At 49.9% G+C, this 19,625-nt stretch overlaps 1 protein-coding gene across 2 annotated transcripts in view; it reads left to right on the forward strand.

Annotated features, from left to right (window-relative positions):
- The first annotated feature begins 14,278 nt into the window (after positions 1-14,278).
- Positions 14,279-19,625, forward strand: part of Pxdn (peroxidasin) — a 75,132-nt gene continuing 69,785 nt past the window's right edge. For both annotated transcript variants that reach the window (XM_041630391.1, XM_041630392.1), the window contains exon 1: positions 14,279-14,576. In XM_041630391.1, the coding sequence (XP_041486325.1) occupies positions 14,383-14,576 (194 nt within the window). In that variant the 5' untranslated portion in view covers positions 14,279-14,382. The remainder of the gene's footprint in view (positions 14,577-19,625) is intronic.

Below are 19,625 nucleotides of genomic sequence, written 5' to 3' on the forward strand. Positions count from 1 at the left end.
TTCAGAATCTAAGAAAATTTTGAAAAGTTAAGCTCACTGTGTTTGGTCTGAAAATATAAAAACACTTGTGAATAGACAAAAACTAATGCTAAGATCTTACGATAGACGAGTGGGTGAGCAAATCTGAGAAATGCACTTTGCAGAACATCACACAAGTGCTAGCAGCTGTGACAGCGTTAGGTCAAGGGTAAGTGGCCAAAACCCGGGGCCAATGTCAAGGTGGGCTGGGTACACACAGAGTGTTGAGTGCTCACAGGTAACCCAGAGATGGAGGGCAGTGTCGGGATACGCTGAGTACTCACAGGTAACCCAGAGACAGAGACAGTATCGGGGCAGGCTCAGAGTGCTCACAGGTAACCCAGAGACAGTGTTGGGGGGCCAAGTGCTCACAGGTAACCAAGAGTCAGTGTCGGGGTGAGCTGAATGCTCACAGGTAACCCGGGATAGTGTCGGGGTGGGCTGAGTGCTCACAGGTAACCAAGAGTCAGTGTCGGGGTGGGCTGAGTGCTCACAGGGAACCCAGAGACAGTGTTGGGGTGGGCTGAATGCTCACAGGGAACCCACAGGCAAGTCACAGCCTGGGTTTAGGTGCAGCAAGCACAGAGCAGGAGAAATTGGACAGGAAAATACTCCCAGGTCACTGCCCAAGAATATCAGAGGACCAGGACCCTCGAAGGGTCATGGCTCCTAGCACAGCACCTCTCACAATGACTGAGTTTCGGGCAGCAGGACACACCTCTCACTGCCTCCTCCCAGTTGGTGTCCAGACAGACAGACACTGTGTACTTTAATAGAGGAGCCAGGGTCTTAACCAACATGCAATATAACTGCGTGCCAAGGAAAAAAAAACAAGCAGTACACTTTGTCTTTCTATTTCATTTGCTGTCATACATCACACACACACACACACACACACGAGAGAGAGAGAGAGAGAGAGAGAGAGAGAGAGAGAGAGAGACTCATCAAGACGACTCTGAGCAAAGGGGGAAAAGGGCAAAGACGAAGTACATCCAGTGTACAATAGACATAGAAAGGTCAAACCTACTGTCCTCTGGGTCCGTTGGATTCTCACCCATCCTCACTTCAAAGGTCCTCTCCCTTCTCTTCTCCAAACTATAAGGCATCCGCTTCCCACTTATGTATTGTGCCTATCATGTATGTTGCCTCAAGTTGTTTTTTTCAGCAGGGCAGGATGAGAAAACAAAGAATAAGTGAGTATCAACAAAATCAGCATGTTGCAAGGGAGAAGCTTAATGATGAAGGAGATTTATTAATGGAAGGAAAACAGGAGGGAGGAGATGGGGCATGGACTCACAAATCTGTCACCTCCCAAGGCATAAGAAGCAACGTGGTCTCAGGTGAGTATTTTCTGTCCTGCTAGAGGTCTGTGGTGGGTTAGGAGAGATGTGTCTTCCACAGGCTTCTGTATTTGAACACGTGATCCCAGGTGGTGGAGCAGTCTGGGGGGAGGGCTGTGAAACCTTTGGCAAATGGAGCCTTGCAAAAGAAGTTTGTCACTAGGGGTAGACTTTGGGGGATCCTAGCCTCACCCCACTTCCAGCTTGTTCTCTGCTTCACGTTTTCAGTTGAAGATGTGGTCTCTCGGCTTCTTGCCTTGGGTGCTTGCTGCCATGCCTCCCTGGCAATGATGGACTCTGCTTCTGGAGCCAGTAAGTCCAAATAAGTTCTTTCTTAAGTGCTCTTTTGTCGTGGTGTTTTATGACAGCAACAGATAAATAACATGAGGTCTGGGTTTGTTCTGACATCATGTCGCTGCAGTCTGTCATGTGGAGCCCCTACGTCGCTTCCCTGAAAGGCAGTGCACCCTGCCGGGGTGGTGAGCAGAAATCACCAGAAACAAGGGTGTTCTTTCAGGCACTGGCCACAGCTAGGAGGCTGACAGAAGCTTCAGCATCTGCTTGTTCTGTCTTGGGTCAGAGTAAGTTTCTTGACTTGAGGTTGTATGTGAGATAGAGGCCGCAGAAGCTAAAATATTTTTTTCACCTAACATTTGGGACTACAAAAAGCACATCTAAGACCATGTAGGGCGTGGGCTGGAAAAGAAGGACCTTACTAACTTCCCCAGTCACTGACCTGAGCTGGGTCTTCCCAGTCACCTTAGAGAATGTCCTCTGGACCCCAGAGCAGCAACTGCCACAAAAGTCAGGTTTGCAGAGGCCTGTTTGAGAGCAGCCTGTTTCTTAGAAAATATCCCAGGAGAAAACACTGGGCAGGGGACGGTGTCCCTCCCTCTACCCCTTCTCAGAACAGAGCATTTCTACTGGTGCCCCAGATCATCACAGTGGGGGCAGCAGAGTACGGCAGCCTCTCTCCTTCCTCTACTGGAATGACCCCTGAGAGAGACTCGGCCCAAAATACTGAAGTCTAAGTAAATGCGTCTTCAACACAGGCTGAGGTCCCTCCTGTCAGCAAAGGGTGAGGACAGCCTTGCTCAGGGTCCACCTTAGCATAGACAATGGCCAACAGTAGTCTGGGAGAACACGGGCTTCATTAAGGAAAAATTCAAAACAACTGCTCAAACTCGGGCTTCCCAGCAGCACCCAAAGGAGACGCTTCACTTTAACGGCTCCCAACCCTACTCTGGGCCCGTGCCACACTCAAGGTTCTGAACCTCAGTAGACTGGGAAGGTAATTTCCCAAGTGGAAATTAGTGAAGACCCAGAATAGAAACGGTCAAAGGCTGTGTGTTCAGAAGCACTGGAGCCTGGGTCTGACCACTATCACTGCTTCAGAAGAACTTGAGCAGGTGAGCCATGGGGGTGTGTCTTCAGGAAGGGAAGGCTTCAGATAAACTGGGTAGCCGCTGCCAGCCTTGGGAAGCTAGAAATGGCCCTGGGCTGCATAAACCAAATGTGATAGTGCAGGCAGAGCTCAGAACCTAGAGGTAGGATGTTCACAAGTTAAAGGTCCTTTTAGGGTTCAAAGCTACCTGAGCTAGAGGTGGGGTGGAGAGATAGGAAGAGGAGGGGGAAGGGAAGGGAGGGGAAGGGAGGGAAGGGTTGGACAAGGAGGTATAGAAGATGATGGTTCCCACGAGTGAGGAAGATAAATAAGACCCAAGGGTCTACAATTCCTAGCATGCCAGTGTGGTGATACTTGTTTATTATTTAACAAATAAAGCTTACCTGAGGATCAGAGCAAAGAGCTAGCCACACTAGTTAGCCATAGCTTCCAGGCAATTGTGGCAAGACCTTTAATCCTCAGGAGACAGAGGCAGAGGGATCTCTGTTAATTCAAGGACACCCTGGGCTACAGGAAATTGATCCAGTCTAAAAGAGAAACAGAACACACAAAGGTGATCCCAGCACTTGGGATCCCACACCTTTAATCCCAGCGCTAGGGAGGTGGAGACAGGAGCCTTGAGGCTGGGTGGAGAGGGGACTATAAGGCAGGAGGGGGCAGAAGCTTAGTCAGGAGGAAGCAGTGTGAAAAAGCAGTGTGAGGATCACCCCTTTGGTCTGAGCATTGGCAGAGGTAGGAACTCTCTGTGGCTGACAGTTCTGCTTCTCTGATCTTCAGCATTAACTTCAGTATCTAACTCTGGGTTTTTATTATTAACACCAATTAGAATCCATGCAATATCCCAGGAATTCAGAGAGGGTTGATTTTGAGAAGGCACAGACTGCTTAGTGATTCATCAAACACAGAGCAGGAGCTCAGGGTTCCGAGCCCAAGAAAGTCACAGTCACCTCGTACCAGGACTTCAAGAAAAGCCAGAAGGCGAGAAGAGGACTGTGCTCCAGAAATGCAGCCTCACAGCCAGGGGAAAGTTCAGAGGGGAGTAGCCTGGTCAGAGACCCGATCGCCAGCATTGAATGGAAGGCAACGCCACCAGTGAACAAGCAGATTTGTTGCAGGTGAAAGAGATCTTTCTTCGTCGTCTTCAGCCTTTGGCTTCACACACACACACACACACACACACACACACACACAATCACCTGCACCTTCTCTTGTTCTTGAACAGGTAAATTAGCTTCGAATCTTGATATGAAACCATCTTAGTTCCATACATCTGGCTCTCTCAGGACTCCCTTGCATGTTCTTGGCATCATTAGTGACTTATTAATGTGACCAGCTTCACATCATCTGTTCTCTTCTGCTTTAGTCTGCGTGGTTCTTTCACTTCCAGCAAGACTGACCAGAGACAACTGGCTTATGGTCATTTATTCTCTTTTCTGTAAGACATTGTCTCCATCAGCATCGAGGGGAGTGTGAACGCGGTTGATTCTGAACACACTATGTGAACTGCTGCATTCTCTATTCAAATGGGTGCTCACAACACATCTCTCTGACCTCCCCAGAAAACTTCAGAAGCCTCTTCCATAGCTTTCACTTCTACTTCTGTATATCCTGCAACATTATATATTGTGGTATTTATCTTCTTGGAGTATTTTAGATTATAGGAGTCAAGCTTTCTTCATTCCACAGTATCCCTAGAAGGCTGAAGGCAGTCACTGAAATGCTCACCTTGCCAACTTGAGTCCATGGTGGGAAATGACGTCTCTGACCCTTCAATCTGTAGGAAAATAAGGAGCTATGCAGCACCACCCATGGTGGGACAACTCTGAAAGGGACAGACATGCTGCATCAGGGCCCTTGGACAAGCAAGTGCAGTTCATTTGACTGTAAAGCTCCTCCTCTGCTTGCTAAGAGCTTGACCCAACTGGTCCCCAGCCTCCCTCCATCACTGGCTGATATCAGAGGAAGGGAAGGGCCAAGACCATTGTATCTAAAGCTATAAACCATGAAAATAGGACAGGAGGAAAGCCCTCTACTAACTGAGCTGTATCCCCAGTCTGTGGTGCACGTCTTTGTTTGTTTTTTCTTTTGTTTTATAAACAGTTTGGGCTGGGGTCCAGTGTGCTAAGAGAATGCCTGGAAAGCCACATGGGATGCAGAAGAATCTGGGGAGACTGTTGTCCCTATGAACATTGTTGCAGTTTTTAATATAAAATGAGGTACTCCTATAATTTAAAATCTCTGCCTGAAGCGCATGGGACTCTCCAAGGTGCCACTCTTGTCGTTGGTTACACCTCACAGAACACAAGACCACATCTATGTTGTAGGAGGCCACTTGTTCATTTTCTGGCCACCTAGACTCCCAAAATAATCACACAGAAACTATATTATTTAAATCACTGCTTGACCAACCACTTAAGCATTTTTCTAACTAGCTCTTACATTTAGAATTAACCCATTTCCATTATTTTATATTTTACCACGAGACTTGTGGCCTTCTGGCAAGGTTCCAGCTGGCAGCTTGCGTCTTTCCCCTCTGGTGGCTCCATGGTGGTTTGCGATGCTTCCTTTATTCCCAGCTCTTCACACAGTTATGTTGATTTTATTTCCCAAGGCACTATTTCAGATGAGGCAACGTTCAGTCAAAGTAAAATCTCCTGACTGCAGAGATCCAAACTCAAAAGGATCAAAATGGAGACCATGACAAGGCGAACAGTTCACATAGGGACCTTTACACTCAAGACCTTGGCAGGACTGTGCCATTTCTCTCCTAAAATGGGAGGGTCAGAGCCTGGCCCAGACATCCTTTATTCCCCGTGTGGTTCTAGCTCTGGTCTCACTCACCAAGGATCCTGCTGGAGAGGAAGCCAAGACCTAAGCCATTAACATATGGCTTGCTTGGAAATTTCCAGCAGGAAGGAGGCTCAGTGTCGGTCTCAGCATGAGTTTCTCTCTGCATGATTATTGTCTTGGAGCATGTCTTAGGCAGAATCTATATGGAGAATATATGGAGAATGTTTAGAAATAAGGAAACATAAGTCATTCAAAATCATAGAGAACACTTTGTTTGTTTGTTTATTTTTCTAGGCAAGGTTTCTCTATGAAACAGCCCTGGCTGTCCTGGAACTCACTTTGTAGAGCAGGCTGGCCTTGAACTCACAGAGATGCACCTTCCTCTGCCTCCTGAGTGCTGGAATTAAAGGTGTGTACCACCACCTGACTCATAATAAGTGCTTCTATTGGTTGAGATCATGTCAACAAGGTGATTCAAAAGCCTGGACTTTAGAAATATGTCAGCTCAACTTCTGTTCTGTACATATCGGTGGTGGCCTAAAAGAAAACGGCTCCCAAAGGGAGTGGCACTACTAGGAGGTGTGGCCTTGTTAGAGGAAGTATGTCACTGCTGGGACAGACTTTGAGGTCTATTTTGCTCAAGCTTCCCTCAGAGTGACTCTTTAGTCAACTTCCTGTGGCCCGCATATCAAGATGTAGCCAGTACCACGTCTGCTTACACGCCATCATACTTCCCATCATGATGACAATGGACCGAGTCTCTGAAACCATAAGGGCACCACTCTCATTATAAGGGTCGCTGTGGTCATGGGGTCTCCTCATAGCTACAGAGAATCCTAACTAAGACAGCATAAAATATAAGTAAAAGGTAGGAAAGTAGCCCAGCTGGCTTTTCTGCCACGCGTGAAGCCTTGGCTTGGATTCTCAGTGCTACACAAATGAGTGTGGTAGGGCAGAACTGTAATTCTAAGCCCTCGGGAGGTAGAGGCAGGAAGATGAGAAGTTAAGATCACCTTTACCTACAATGTCAGTGTGAGGTCGAGATGGCCTAGATACCTGTCAAAGACGGTAGAAAGGGAAAAGAAGGGAGTGAGAGAAGAAGGAAGGAAGAGAAGGGAAGTGAACTAAAATCTCACCCAAAGGGTCTATGCCACTCGCATTTTTACTGATGAAGAGAGTTGGGTGTCTTAGAAAACTGCAGACTGATTTGGGGCTCACTCTCCTTGTATACCAAACAAGGACACCTGCCAGTTGGTTTTCCGTTTCCTAACAGTCTCAAGGCATAGTCTTCCTTATTCATAACTGAAATGAATAGCGGTCTGTCGAAAGCTAGGAAGCTGGCCAGTGGAGCTGCCTTTGGTTCTAGACTCAGGGGGAAAGAGAACGGACCTCATATGCGAAGATGACTCTTGGCAGCCACAGAGCAGGAAGCTTGGGTCCTAAATTGCTGTGTGCTGTGGGACCATCAAGAGCACTCTGAAGACAATCTCATTCATGTTCCAGCTGGGAGGTGCTCCAGCAGCTGAGCTGAAGTCTCCTTTAGGCGCTGTGCTTGGCATTCCTTGACTGTCTGGTGTGTGCTGGGAGGTAAAAGGTCAGGTAGCTTGGCAAAGCTTGTGATAAGTTAGAAACATGCCTCCAGGCATCACAGGGAACTCCCAACTCAACTGAATGAGGGTTTTGCTACAGCAGAGAGTGCTGGCTACCCCTCTTTTAGAGCACTTAGCCATCCAGCAGATCACAGGCTCATTAGTGAGACCCTGGGGGCTTTGGCTGGAGAGTCACCCTGTCTGAGAACAGAAAATGAGCTTGTCCCTCACCATTATGACAACACTCTCTACTGGCTCAGCAATCTGCTCAAGGTCCTTCTTCATTTTGTGAAAATAATCTCGAGGTGAGAGCTTTTCAGTGTTTCTCGGGGCCTCAGTTTACTGTGTGAATTTGTCTGTGGTGGTGTAGCCTGAGACAGCCTCCGGTGTTAGCCGTCTGAGTTCCCTGCTCGAGGCCTCTCTGCTCTGGCACAAAGCTGTATCAGTTCTGGCCCCTTTCCAAGCTTGGAAATGTTTCTGCCTTTTAAATGAACTATTCCCCATTTTGTGAGTATCCACATGTCCCTATCTAAATCATTGCTCAGAGCCACAGAACCTGGAACTTACTTACGGTGGGTACCCTTCAAACTCAGCTCTGACCTATAACACCATTTTGAGGGCTCTCAAGTTACAGACAGAGTTTCTCTGTATAACAGCCCTGGCTGTCCTGGGACTCACTCTGTAGACCATGCTAGCCTTGAACTCACAGAAATTTGCCTGCCTCTTTCTCTTAAGTGCTAGGTTCAAAGGTGTGTGCCCATACCACCTGGCCTCAAGTTACATCTTGGCGGGTTGCTAAGATTTTTTTTTTTTTTTTTTTGGATAAGTGAGATTATCTGGTGGCTCCCTACGTCCCTTGGATATAATTACAATCTGATAAAATCAAATCATCAGCTGTGGGCTGCCCAGGGGATTAGGGCATATCTTTTTACTGCAAGTGGGATTTCTGGTGAGATTCCTAGGAAATTCCAGGTTTACAGCCAGAAAAGGACAAAGTCTTACATACTTACCCCTTAAGCCCTGTTGATAGCTGTTTTAACATTATTATTTTAAATAGCTCTGTATGAAATGAATAGTGTCTCTATGTAGGCAGCCTTCACAGCACATGTTACCAATTGTGTTGGAATTCTTGAGTCTCAGCTAGACTCCAGGGTGAAAGGCTCCTCTCTCTTCCTATGTCCCCATAATTTTCCTTATTTCTAGCCTTCTCCTGTTTTATCTTAGCCCATTTGCATTGTCTCAGGGACCACTTTGTCTGTGCTGTATGGTTCTCACATACATAAAATGTTCTTTTTAACAGTTTAAAGTTAAGATTGAGACAATGCTCCTTAATAATTTACTATTTCTAAGACTCTAATAAGTTTTATTTTGAAATAATGATAAATTCACAGACAGTTGCAGACTCAGTGCTGAGGCCCCTGAGGCCCCTGAGGCCCCTGAGGCCCCTGAGGCCCCTGGGCTTTTCCCAGTGCTGGTGCGTGCCAGGATGAAGCCTTTCAAAGCCATAGCCTCCAGCAAGACATGTGTTGCCCGCAACACGGATGCTCATCCATGTTATTCTTACTGTGACTACAAAGGGGCCTGAGCCAGCATGTGGGCTGGGCCCATCCTCTTGCTGGTCACCTCACACTCAAGTGGTATTTTGTTTCTTTTGAAAACCAGTCCCTACTGTCCTGTCTGGCTAGCCTCCAACTCCTGGTCTCAAGCCACCTTTCTTCTGTTGCCTCCTGGGTATCTGGGAAGACAGGCACACTCTAAGACCAGTAGCCAACTGAGTCTGCTTATCTTTGGGATGGTGTTATTTCTTGGGGCTGGGACTTTGCCATGAGAGCTGGCTGAGAGCTCACTTCCTAGGAAGCTGAAAGGACAGATGGACGCTTTGCTGACTGCAGTCTTTCCCGTTCTCATTCCGATTTCTGCCCTGCCTTGCCCATCCTGTATTTGGGACGAACCAGACAGGGCAAATCACCAAAGCTCAGGATCAACTGGCTGACATTTAGTGCCATCCAGTGTCCCCTCCCTTTCCCTGTCTCCTGGAGCCAGGATTGGGCAGTAGCAGAATATCCTTTGGATGGGTACGCCCCAGCTGGGCTCCACCATAGGTAAGTCTGGCCAAGACCAGGCTAAACATGACTGCTGGGATCGGGTTAAGGAGTGGAGGACTTGAGTACTCCCTGCCTCTGCGGACAATGGGGATACTGTAGAACTTTCCTTGTCTCGAGTCCATGCTGTAATCACTTCCTGCTAGGCCTGGAGTGCAGCCCGAACACCTCACTGTCCTTACCAAGGAGAATGTGTGTCCATGTTTAGACACAGGATGTCAGGACTGGGATAGAAGCCTGCCTTCTGGCTTAGGACTAGGGAAAGGAACATTACTGATCCTTGACTTACTTTGTCTGTGCTTCCTTGGAGGCTGAGAAGTAAGCTCCCAGGCTCTTAGCTATGGGACCTAAGATGACCCCAGCTTTCCCAGTAGGCTGTGTGTGTGTGTGTGTATATATATAGTGATTAACTTTGCCTGGGAGTCAGGCTGGGGGGGGGGGGGTTCAGGGAAGCAGGTGGGGTGGGGCTGACTTGCTGAGGGTTCTCCAGTATTCCCACACCAAGGTCATCCAGCCTATACCGGAAAGCTCCCAGGGAGAATGTGTTCATGGCTCATTACCTCACTTGCACAGCCCACACTAACCCAGGAGAAACCAGACGGGCACCTCACATGTGCCCACCTAGTCCTCACTGACTATGGGTAGCAGCTGACCTTGCTGTACAGATCAAGAAACTGAAGCTGAGAAAAAAGAAAGAGGAAGAGCCTACGAGCCCAGGCTCAGCTCGGTGGAGCAGAAGAAAGGATCCTGACGCCTGTACTGAGGCTGCAAACTGAGGTGTGGTGTGCTGCTCTAAGCCCCAGCTCTTTCAGCCACCAAAGGGAACAGGTGAGGAGCACAGGAATCCAGAGGGGGTTGTGTGCCCCGCCCTTTGGCTCGGAGGTGATTGAAACAATGACCCTCAGGATTTGGAATTTCCCAAGAATCTCACGCTGAGGGAGGAAAAAAGACAGAAGCCCTAATGCAAGACCCGGGGTGGGGGGGTCAGGGGATAGGGGATGGGGGTGGGGTTTGTGTGGTGGTGGGGATCTCACACAGTTGTGACAACTTGTTGATTTGCAAGGGAAACCAGAGCTGAGACAATGATGGACAAACCTTGACTATGGGTGGGATCACACCTTGACTAGGACCACTTAGTTATACATTACCTCTTGCTCTATTTAAAGCCTAAACCGCTCATCAGGACCCTGAAGATGGACTTGTGTATTTGTGTGTGGAGGGCAGGGAGGTAATTGGGTATATTTACTTTTTTTCCCTTTCCCAGTGTGGTCACATTTAATAAATTCTCATCTATTTACTTCGCATATTGAGGACCCATGGCTGAGCCTATCCTGTTGGGGCTGCCAAGGCCCAGGCTTTGACCAAAGCTCTCTGATGATAACATTTACCCCAGAGGTTGTCACAAGGCTCCAAAACAGAAACACCTCTGCGTATATGGTTGGGGCGGGGGGGGGGGGGGGTCACAAGATAAATGGATGTCAGGAGTCAGGATAGCTGGGAGGGGAGCAGGCAATGGGACAGCCACTGTACACATGATCTCAGTTGGTCCCCTCACTGGGTGGAAGTATTAAAACATGCTATCACTGAGCATTTCTCTTTGCATGAGCACAGTTAACACCTGAAAGATGTGTTTGCTGTGGAACAATAAACAGATGGAAAGATTCCAAAAGTGCTTGCTTATTAGAAATGGGAATTCACCAGGATCAGCCTGGAGTTGAGTCTCCTGAGAGCCTCTAGAGGGCGCAGGAAGGTGCTGATGAACAAACAGCATGGGAAGGACATTTGGCTCAGGGTAAGAAATTCATGGGGAAAAGACACATTCTTTCGGTCCTTAGTCATGGTTCTGGCTCCTCGGCCCCATCGTACTTCATTGTTTAGGGCTGGACAGATGGCTGCTAAGCCTATCGGGCATCGTCTGAGACCCAGAAGCAACAGGGGAATGAAATGGATGGATGGGTGGGTGGATGGATGGGCGGACGGACAGACGGATGGATGGATGGGTGGGTGGGTGGGTGGATGGGTGGATGGACAGACAGATAAATGTTTGGGTAAGTGGATAGGAGGATGAGTGGTATGGATGGGTCAGGGATGAATGGAGGGGAAAATGGGTGAGTGGGTTGAAGGATGGGTGGATGGGTAGGCAGCAGATGAGTGAACTGAGTGGGTGAATAAATGGAGAAAAGGGGGATGAGGAAAGAAAAGAGGGTAGGTGCCACTAGATGGATGATGAATGGACAATGAATGGATGGGCAGAGCTGTTTTTAAACAATAGCTAGTGTGGTCCCTATGGGAAAGTAAGAAACCGAAAAGTGAGGCAATAATTGCTCAGCAGAATTCCTTCTTCCTTTCCTTGTGTCTCTGTGTACACTATATGTTTGAGTGTGTTTCTTGTACCCGTGTAAGCTTATGAAGACTGGAGGTTGACGTCTGATCTTTCTCAATCACTCTCCATCTTAATTTTTTGAAACAGGCTAGACAGGCTGGCCAGCATTTTCCAAAGGGCCACCTGTCTCCTTCCATCCCAACCAAAGTCCACACACTCTGTCACTATACCAGGCTTTTACACATGGATGTTTGAGGGCCAAACTCGGGTCCCTCTGCTTATACAACAGCTACTTTGTTGACCAAACTCTCTCCCTAAGCCCTTGCAGCAGAACTTCTTCTCTTGGAAAGCTCAGTTTTTATTTCCAAGATTTCTGTTGATTTAGTAAGATCAAACACTTAGTGAGATCACCCTTATCAAAGTCCATGGATCAAAGTTGGTGGATCGATTTTAACCACACCTACGGAGAACCTCCAGGGGAAGGATCTATTCTCAGTCATCGGATGCTTTTACCGGTCAAATGGGTATATAAGACCTCACATCTCAGATGGCTTAAGACACAGCAGCGACTGTGCTGAAAAGAAAGAGCAAGTGCTCTCTGTCACCTGGAAATACGGCTCCTGCTGTGGGCGCTACAGGTTGGGAGTGGTTGGGATGTGAGGAGTGGGCCCACTGCGTTTGAGGGATGCTGGGGGAAAATGGACTGTTGTGCCTGGTAAGAACTTAAATATGTCATGAGACTACCCACCCTGAGGACAATTTCCAGGTTGTTGCCTATAGAAAATCATAGTGTGTGTGTGTGGTGGTGGGGATAAGTGTTAAGTGGGAAAATGCAACTTTGGGGGAGAAAAATAATAGTTTTGGTTTTTGGTATCATACACTTGACTAAGTTTTTAACTAGGTGAGATATGAGTGGCTTAGGGACCCTGGATTGTGGCTGCTGTTGAAGGCAAGGCTGTCAGTGCTGGGGTCCACCAGACTTGTGGCTGTCACTAACTGCCAGAGATGTCTCGTCTCCATCACAGTACACAGGCTAGCCTGGCCCGTCTTGACCTGTGCTTATCTCTACTACAATACATACCTGGAAGTTCTGTCCTCATAGAAACCTAGCTCTGGTTCTGCAGAGACTCAGGGCAGGGTGGAGAGCTCCTGGGGTGGGCAGCCTCACTGGAGGCTTTGTGGTGATCAATCTCACTCTGGGGGCTAGTCAGAGGAGTGTGGCAGGAGTCCTGAAGAGCGATGGTATGCTACAAGCTTAGCGGGAAGGCCACAATCCTGTTCTCCCCATGGAATACAAGCTGCAGATTGCTGGAAGTGTGCCAGTCATGGAGACGTCCCATAGGAACTGGCGCCTCCTCCGACGGCCTTCAGTTCCTTCCTGACACAGCCTGTCAGCAGTGCAGCTGAAGCCTTGTGACAGTGACTGAGGATGACTCCATCCCTCAGTGGTACCCTGATGCTGGATGCCTAGCAACACCCTTCCCTGCCTGATATCAGTGGGAGCACAGCAGTCTGCAGGTAAAGGCCTATCTGGTGTGGTGGTTTTCCATCAAAGTAACTAAACACTGAGGCCAAGCAACTTCAGGGAGAAAAGTCTATGTTGTCTCAGTTTCGGAGATTTCCATCTGTCTGTCCAGAAGAGCCTGGCAGAGCAGGGCAGCTCCCTTCAAGTAGACATAAATCACAGAGTGCACCTGGGCAGATGGACGTCTATCTTCCCATCTGGACTATTACACTGCCAGCCGACGGGTGTCACTCTGGTTCCTAGTGAGTCGTCTCTTTTCAGGTAGCTTTTTTGTCAATTTCTCTTAGACATAACTAGGGTTCTACAGTCTCCCGAGTACTCAGTTCAGTCACAGTGAGAATCAAGAGCAGCTGCCACACCTGGACTCCGCTTTCAAATCTGATGACTGAATTCTGTTCCTTTGGTTGCATTGCCTAACCTGGGCCTCCTGGTCTGAAGAATGGAGAAATGGGCACCCCAGGGGGAACCAGGGAAGTGAATAAAGTGTCAACATTCGAGCGTTCATAGCACACAGGCATGCTATCCTCAGGGCTTCCCTTGTTTCCTGTTGTCCCTGTAAAGTCAACCTGAGATGGCCACAGGTGTTCTCCATCTTTGCTACAAGGGAAAGCACCAGGTGGGCAGGGGCTCCTCACAGGTAGCAAGTGGTGGAGGCCTCAGGGAACTTCTAATTCTGCAGCACAGTCTTCCTATAAACTGTGCACCACGGGGCTGGCCCTCAGTTTCCCCAACAGGAAGGAGAACTTAAATCAGAGGTGGATGCTTTTGTGTGGGAGCAAAGGAGGGGTATTGGCACAGAAAAAAAGAGGCAGGGTGTGGAAGCTCACTTCTTAGAACACCCAACTTAAGTGTTCAAAAGAAGGCATTCCCGGCAACAAAACCCTTGCACACAGGCAGAAAGTATGGTTAAGGGCTTGCATCACTGCCGGTTTAAAAGCAGAATCAGAGATCCAAAACCGGTCTCAACCCTCGCCTCTGCACTTCCAGGCGCCCCCACAGTGGAATTCTTGTTCACTGGTCATGCTGTCCAAGGAGGCCAGGCTGCACCCCCAGGAAGGGTCGCCGGGATCCTACACCAGGGCCCTGGTGCTTGCCTAGCCCCCGCCTTCTGCGCGGCCGAGAGGGGAGGAGCCACGCGCATGTGCACAGCTGGCGCCCCCCCTCCGCCCCCCGCGCACAGCTGGGACGTGGGCCCGGGACCTGAGGGCTCAGTTGGGAGCCGGCGGTGGATGCGCCCGCCGAGGCCTCCGCTGCGGTCCAAGCGTATCTGTTCTGTCCGCGCCGTCTACCATGGCTGTGCGCCCCGTGCGCCGCCGCTGCCTTCAGGCGCTCGTGCTATGCTTCGCCTGGGGGACTATGGCGGTGGTCGCCTCGAAGCCGGGGGCAGGCTGTCCAAGCCGCTGCCTGTGCTTCCGTACCACCGTGCGCTGCATGCATCTGTTGCTGGAGGCCGTGCCCGCCGTGGCGCCGCAGACCTCCATCCTGTGAGTGCGGCCCGGGGTCGCTGGGGTTCGTGGGACGTATGATTCTGGGTGATCGGGGGGGAGGGGCGTGAGTAGCCTGGGGGGACGGGGGTTTTGGTTTGGCGAAGCGGGGAATCCGAGCGTCCCGTGCAGGGCTGCAGGGCGCTCTGGGCCTTTGTCCGTCCTGGCTGGGACGCCAGGGGCGGACCTGAGCGCAGCGCGCGCGGCCTTGGGAGCCGCCTTTGTTCAAACTCAATCTCCCGCTGGCCCGGGAAGTGGTTGGGAGTCGCCAGGGAAAGCCCCGTGAGTCCCGTGCGCCCTCCCCGACTGGCCTCCCCTCTGGTGTTTTCTCAACTTTCACTCAACCCGCTCTCCCTCCTCACCTCCTCCTCTTTTCCTTCTCCCCCTCTCTTTCTCTCTTTCTCTGCCTCCTTCTCCCTCCTGAATCTCAGGCCTTAAGGGTGAGTCGCCCCTCCTCGAACCTCTTTCTCCCTCAGTCTACCTGCCCCCTCCCCCCCGCCTTCTGGAGTGAGGCCCACCCCACACCACCCTGTGCCAAGGAAACCTCTCCCGCAGATTCTGCTTCCCGCGGTGCCACTAGCCCCAAGTGTATACTCCCGTCAACTTCTGCGCTAGAGCCTTCAAGTTAGCTGGGTGTCCCGAGGACCCTGTCGGGTGCACCACTTTGTAGGGTTTTTTTTTTTTTCTTTGCCTGGAGGGAGCCTGATATCCAGGGTGCCATGGAGGACCCACCACTGTGCGGGTGACCATGTTCTGGGCAGCCCGAGGGGCCCCTCTAGCTGTTTCTACTCCCAGCTGGTCTGTTTCATAGAGCAAAGGCCCCCCACTTCCTGGACACTTGACTTTCACCTGGAACCTTGCACTTCTGCCTCTCTGAAAGACCCAGATCGGAAGTAATCCCAGTCCTGAGGGAGAGGGGCCAGAGTTGGCTGCAGGCCTCAGTGTGCTCTGAGGTTTGGTTCTGCGGAGGCAGGCGTGCATTTCAGGGGCCAACTGTAATTCAGGGCCCTGCAGCTGCACTTCTGCTTTCCAAAAAGATTTTTCACTTTTTTTGTGGCTGGGCTGGAGGACTTTGGCATCCCCAAGGAGCCTGTGAAAGTTATAAAAATCCGAGGGACCGATTCACGGAGTGGGCGGGCAGTGTTCTCACTTCTGAAAGTGCATGGGTGTCCTACTTCCTCTGGTAGAGATTGTGCCGGCGGCGGCAGCAGGGCCAGGCTAGGGTGGGAATGCCTAGCAGAATTCTCCGGAGAGCTAAATAAGGCTTCCATTCCAGAGGGGGTGGATGGTCAGCCAAGGCTGTATCTGAGAGGACCAACATCGAGCCCTAAAGCAATAAACTTTTAAAGCGGGCCAGGATGGACCGTCTCCAAATGCGGGGGATTTCTGTAGTGAGTCAATGGCCAAAACTTGGACCCTGAAGCCATTTTTCACATCTAGGCGAAGTCAGATACTCAGACTATGTGTTCCCAAATCTTAATTGCTTTTTGCAGCAGTGTTTTAAAAGGAGCACTATTGAACAGAACTGGAGACCTCCACTCTCCTTGGCTTGCTGCCAGAAATGTATGTGGGGCCTGAGTTCAGTGGTTAAAGATCTTTGCAGCCAAACTTGATAACCTGAGTTCAATTCTCAGGACCCACATGGTGGGAAGAGAGAATTAATTGACTCTTGCAAGTTGTCCTCTGACTTCCCCATGCCTACCCCCCACTACAGAAATAAACTTAAGAATTTAAAACAGTTTACAGGTAATGGGAGGATGTGTAAGGTATTCAGAGAAACAGCAGAGACAGTGTTTGGAAGATTCCCCCAGAAGGTATCTTTGCAGAAATTTAAACCTTGCTCTTTCACGGATGTCTTAAGTTTCCTGTAAGATTTTGTAACAAGGTACCGCTGATTCTCTCAGGCGAGCACAGGACAGAGCACACGCTAAGTGAGTCCCATTCTGTGTCTGGCTCCGGGCTGGGACGGGTGGGGTGGCCCAGTGGGATAGTAGCACACAAAAGCACCGCTTGCTTTCTGCTTCTCTGACCACTCCCTGCTCTCACGTGCATGCTGGCACTTTCTGTATTTTTCTGCATTGGAGGCAAAGGTGTAGCTCTGTGGTGGAGAGCTTGTGAGGCCCAGAGTTAAGAGTCCTAGTGCTGAGAGAACAGACAAAAGAACAATGGTTTCGTAGACACCGACATAACAGATGTGAACTTACGGAAGCCCATCTCCACAGTCAGTGGGACCATCTCGTTGTCACAGAGTGCTGCTGGCTGTCTCTCTCATCTTCTCCAAAGACTGAATCGGGTTCTCTGTTCCTAATGTTACAGAGGTTATGTTTTGGCCAGGGAGAATGCAAATTGTTTGGGGCTTCCGAGTGTTCTCAGGCCACCTTATGGTACAGGTTGGTACTGGCTTTGCTTTCTGGCGCCTGTAAGGTCAAGGTGGAAGACTTCAGTGGTACCCTGTGCCTCTCCGTGCTCAGTGCCTTGAGCCTCCTTAGGAAGTGTGGCTTGGAAAGCTGCCTGATGTTCTCATAGCGTCCTGAAGGAAGCACTGAAGCACTCCTAATGCTCTTCCTTCCTCTGTACCTCGTCACCCTGGTCTTCTTGGGGAAGTGGCCCTAAAGAAACAGCACGGGATCCTGTTCTTCTGGGCTTCTCACCTCACCCCCTGTTCCCTTCACAGCCTCTTCTGTTCCCTCAAGTCTCCATTGCTGAGGTCATGGGAACTGAGCCTGAACACTTAACATCCACTCCGCATTCCAGGCCTCTCCAGCGCCAGGGAGTTGTTACAAACTGGTGGTGTGGAGGAAGCCCCAGTGCAGGAATGGCTGAGGCTGGGAGTTTGGGACAATTTCTCCAGGTGCCATGCAGAGGTCCCAGGGCAGTCACCACCTGGCCTCCTGGGCCTCTGTCCGTCTGCCTGGTACTCAGTCTTCATTTTTTGATGGCCTGTTCTGTGTTTGGACTTGAGATAGATTCTAATAAAGACCCGATCCCTGTAGTCAGCCTTGTGGGATATCAGCTTTCCTGGTGGAACACGGGATAATGTCCAGGTGTGTCAGGCCCCTGTGGGACAGAGGAGGTTGAAGAGCTCTCTGGGAGAGTGGATACACACTTGGCTCATCCACATGGGTAAAACTCCCAAATGCTGACATTTCTTGGACCCATAGGAGGAGATGGACTCTGTCGTTCAGCATGCCTGTCCCGTTTGTCATAGCTGTTTACGTATGTGTCACAGCTTGTCATTGACCAGCATCATATCCAAATGAGGCACTAGGAGAAAGCTGCTCCCTGCAGCTGCCCTTGTAGAATCAGCTGCCTTCCTGCAGGAAACACAGTCATCCAGGCCTGAAGACTGGAGGAGAAGGCATTGTCAGTAATGCGCTAAGTTTACAGGAAATTCCCTGACTCCTGACCATGTCCTCTGGGGACACCTTTGGCTCTCGTTTGCTGGGATGTGCTCTCTGTGTTATGTTCAGTGGCCATAACATGAGAGCTGATGTCCCTGGCCTCGGGGCTGAGGGAGGCTCAGATTCGTGAAATCCCTGTGTTTTCCCACTGCTCACAGCTCAGCCAAGATCTGGGAGGCTGCTGTATTCATTCTGGATTCCTGGGTGTTGGCCAAGAGGAGAACCCTCAGTGTCCACCCAGGGCTTGGTGGGACTTGGGTCTGGGTGGCATTCATTGAGACCATTGGGATGCTCTTTGAGGGTCTATTCTGCTGTGACATCACTTCCTTGACCTCTGAATATTTTTTTCTTGCATGTTTCTGCGTGGAAGACATTCCTGTGAGGAAACCATGATGGTTCCATTGTTCTTTAGCCTTTCTATCCCACTCTTCAATGTGTTTTAACATCAAGGAAATAGTGTGAAAATAATCCCTTCACCTGGGATCCTGGCCTGGAAACTTGGCTCCATCCTAATGAACTTCCTGCAGTTCTCTCCTATGCTAATGGACTCAGTTGGTGGTAGCTGAGACTGGCTGGTTTCCTCGCTGTGGAGTTTGGGAGGCCAGAGCTTGAGTGTGGTGCAGGGTCTGTGGGCCGACTTGTTTGTGCTCAGCTCACGTTCGCTCACTCCCTGTCTGCAGTCTGTGTTCCCTGTGATGTGGACCAGAAACTGAGGACAAGTCCAGCGGTTTTATCTGAAGTATGCGGTGCTGGGCCGGCTGGATAAGAGGTGCTCTCTGCACAGGTCAGAGGCATAACATTGCCACATAGGCCCAAAGCGTATCTCTTTATGACTATAAAACTGAGAGAGCTGGAGAGTCGCCATACACTGTGCATAGTCCCATGGACAGAGTAGGAGCTCTTGCCTGACCTGTTGGAGAAACTGGCCTTTTCCTCTGTACATGGAAATAAAGAGAAACGTAAAACAGATTCAAAAGGATGAAATAAGCTAAGGCTATTATAGTGTTAGGAGGTCAGGACTCCAGGCCTGGAGCTGGAGACTATTTAGAAATCAGGAAATTAAGGAAATGAAGAGGCGTCTGCAGGTCGCTGGCCTCTAGTGCCTCCTGGGTGAGGGTGGGTGGGGGGGGCTCTTGAGTTTCACAATATCCAGGACAGCCACTTGTTTTCACAGTGACAGCTTTGTGGGCTTTGAGGTGCAAAAGAAAATGATACCTTTAGAATATCGTTGTTTTAGTGAACTCAGGTTAAGAGCAGTTTAACTTGACTGGGTGCTGAAGTAGCTGGGGCTCCGTGTCAGTTACCTCTCTGCTGCTGTGGTAAACCCATGACAGCGCAGTTTGGGGAAGAGCTTATTCAGACTATGGTTCCTGAGGAATGAGAATTCATGTGGGGGGGGGGCATGGCAGTGGAGGCAGGAAGCTGGGGGAGCAAACTGGAAGTAGGCAAGGGTTTTAATTCTTTTTGGTTTGGTTTTGTTTTTCAAAACAGGGTTTCTCTGTGTCACAGCCCTGGCTGTCCTGGAACTAGGTCTGTAGACCAGGCTGACCTCTACCTCCCTAGTGCTGGGATTAAAGGTGTGTGCCACCACCACCTGGCCGGGATTTAACTCTTAAAGCCTGCACTCAGTGACATACTTCCTGCAAGG

The sequence above is a fragment of the Microtus oregoni genome, unplaced genomic scaffold, assembly GCF_018167655.1.
Source record: "Microtus oregoni isolate MIOR12 unplaced genomic scaffold, Mior012 000034F_ref0000314, whole genome shotgun sequence".
NCBI classification, from domain to species: Eukaryota; Metazoa; Chordata; class Mammalia; order Rodentia; family Cricetidae; genus Microtus; species Microtus oregoni.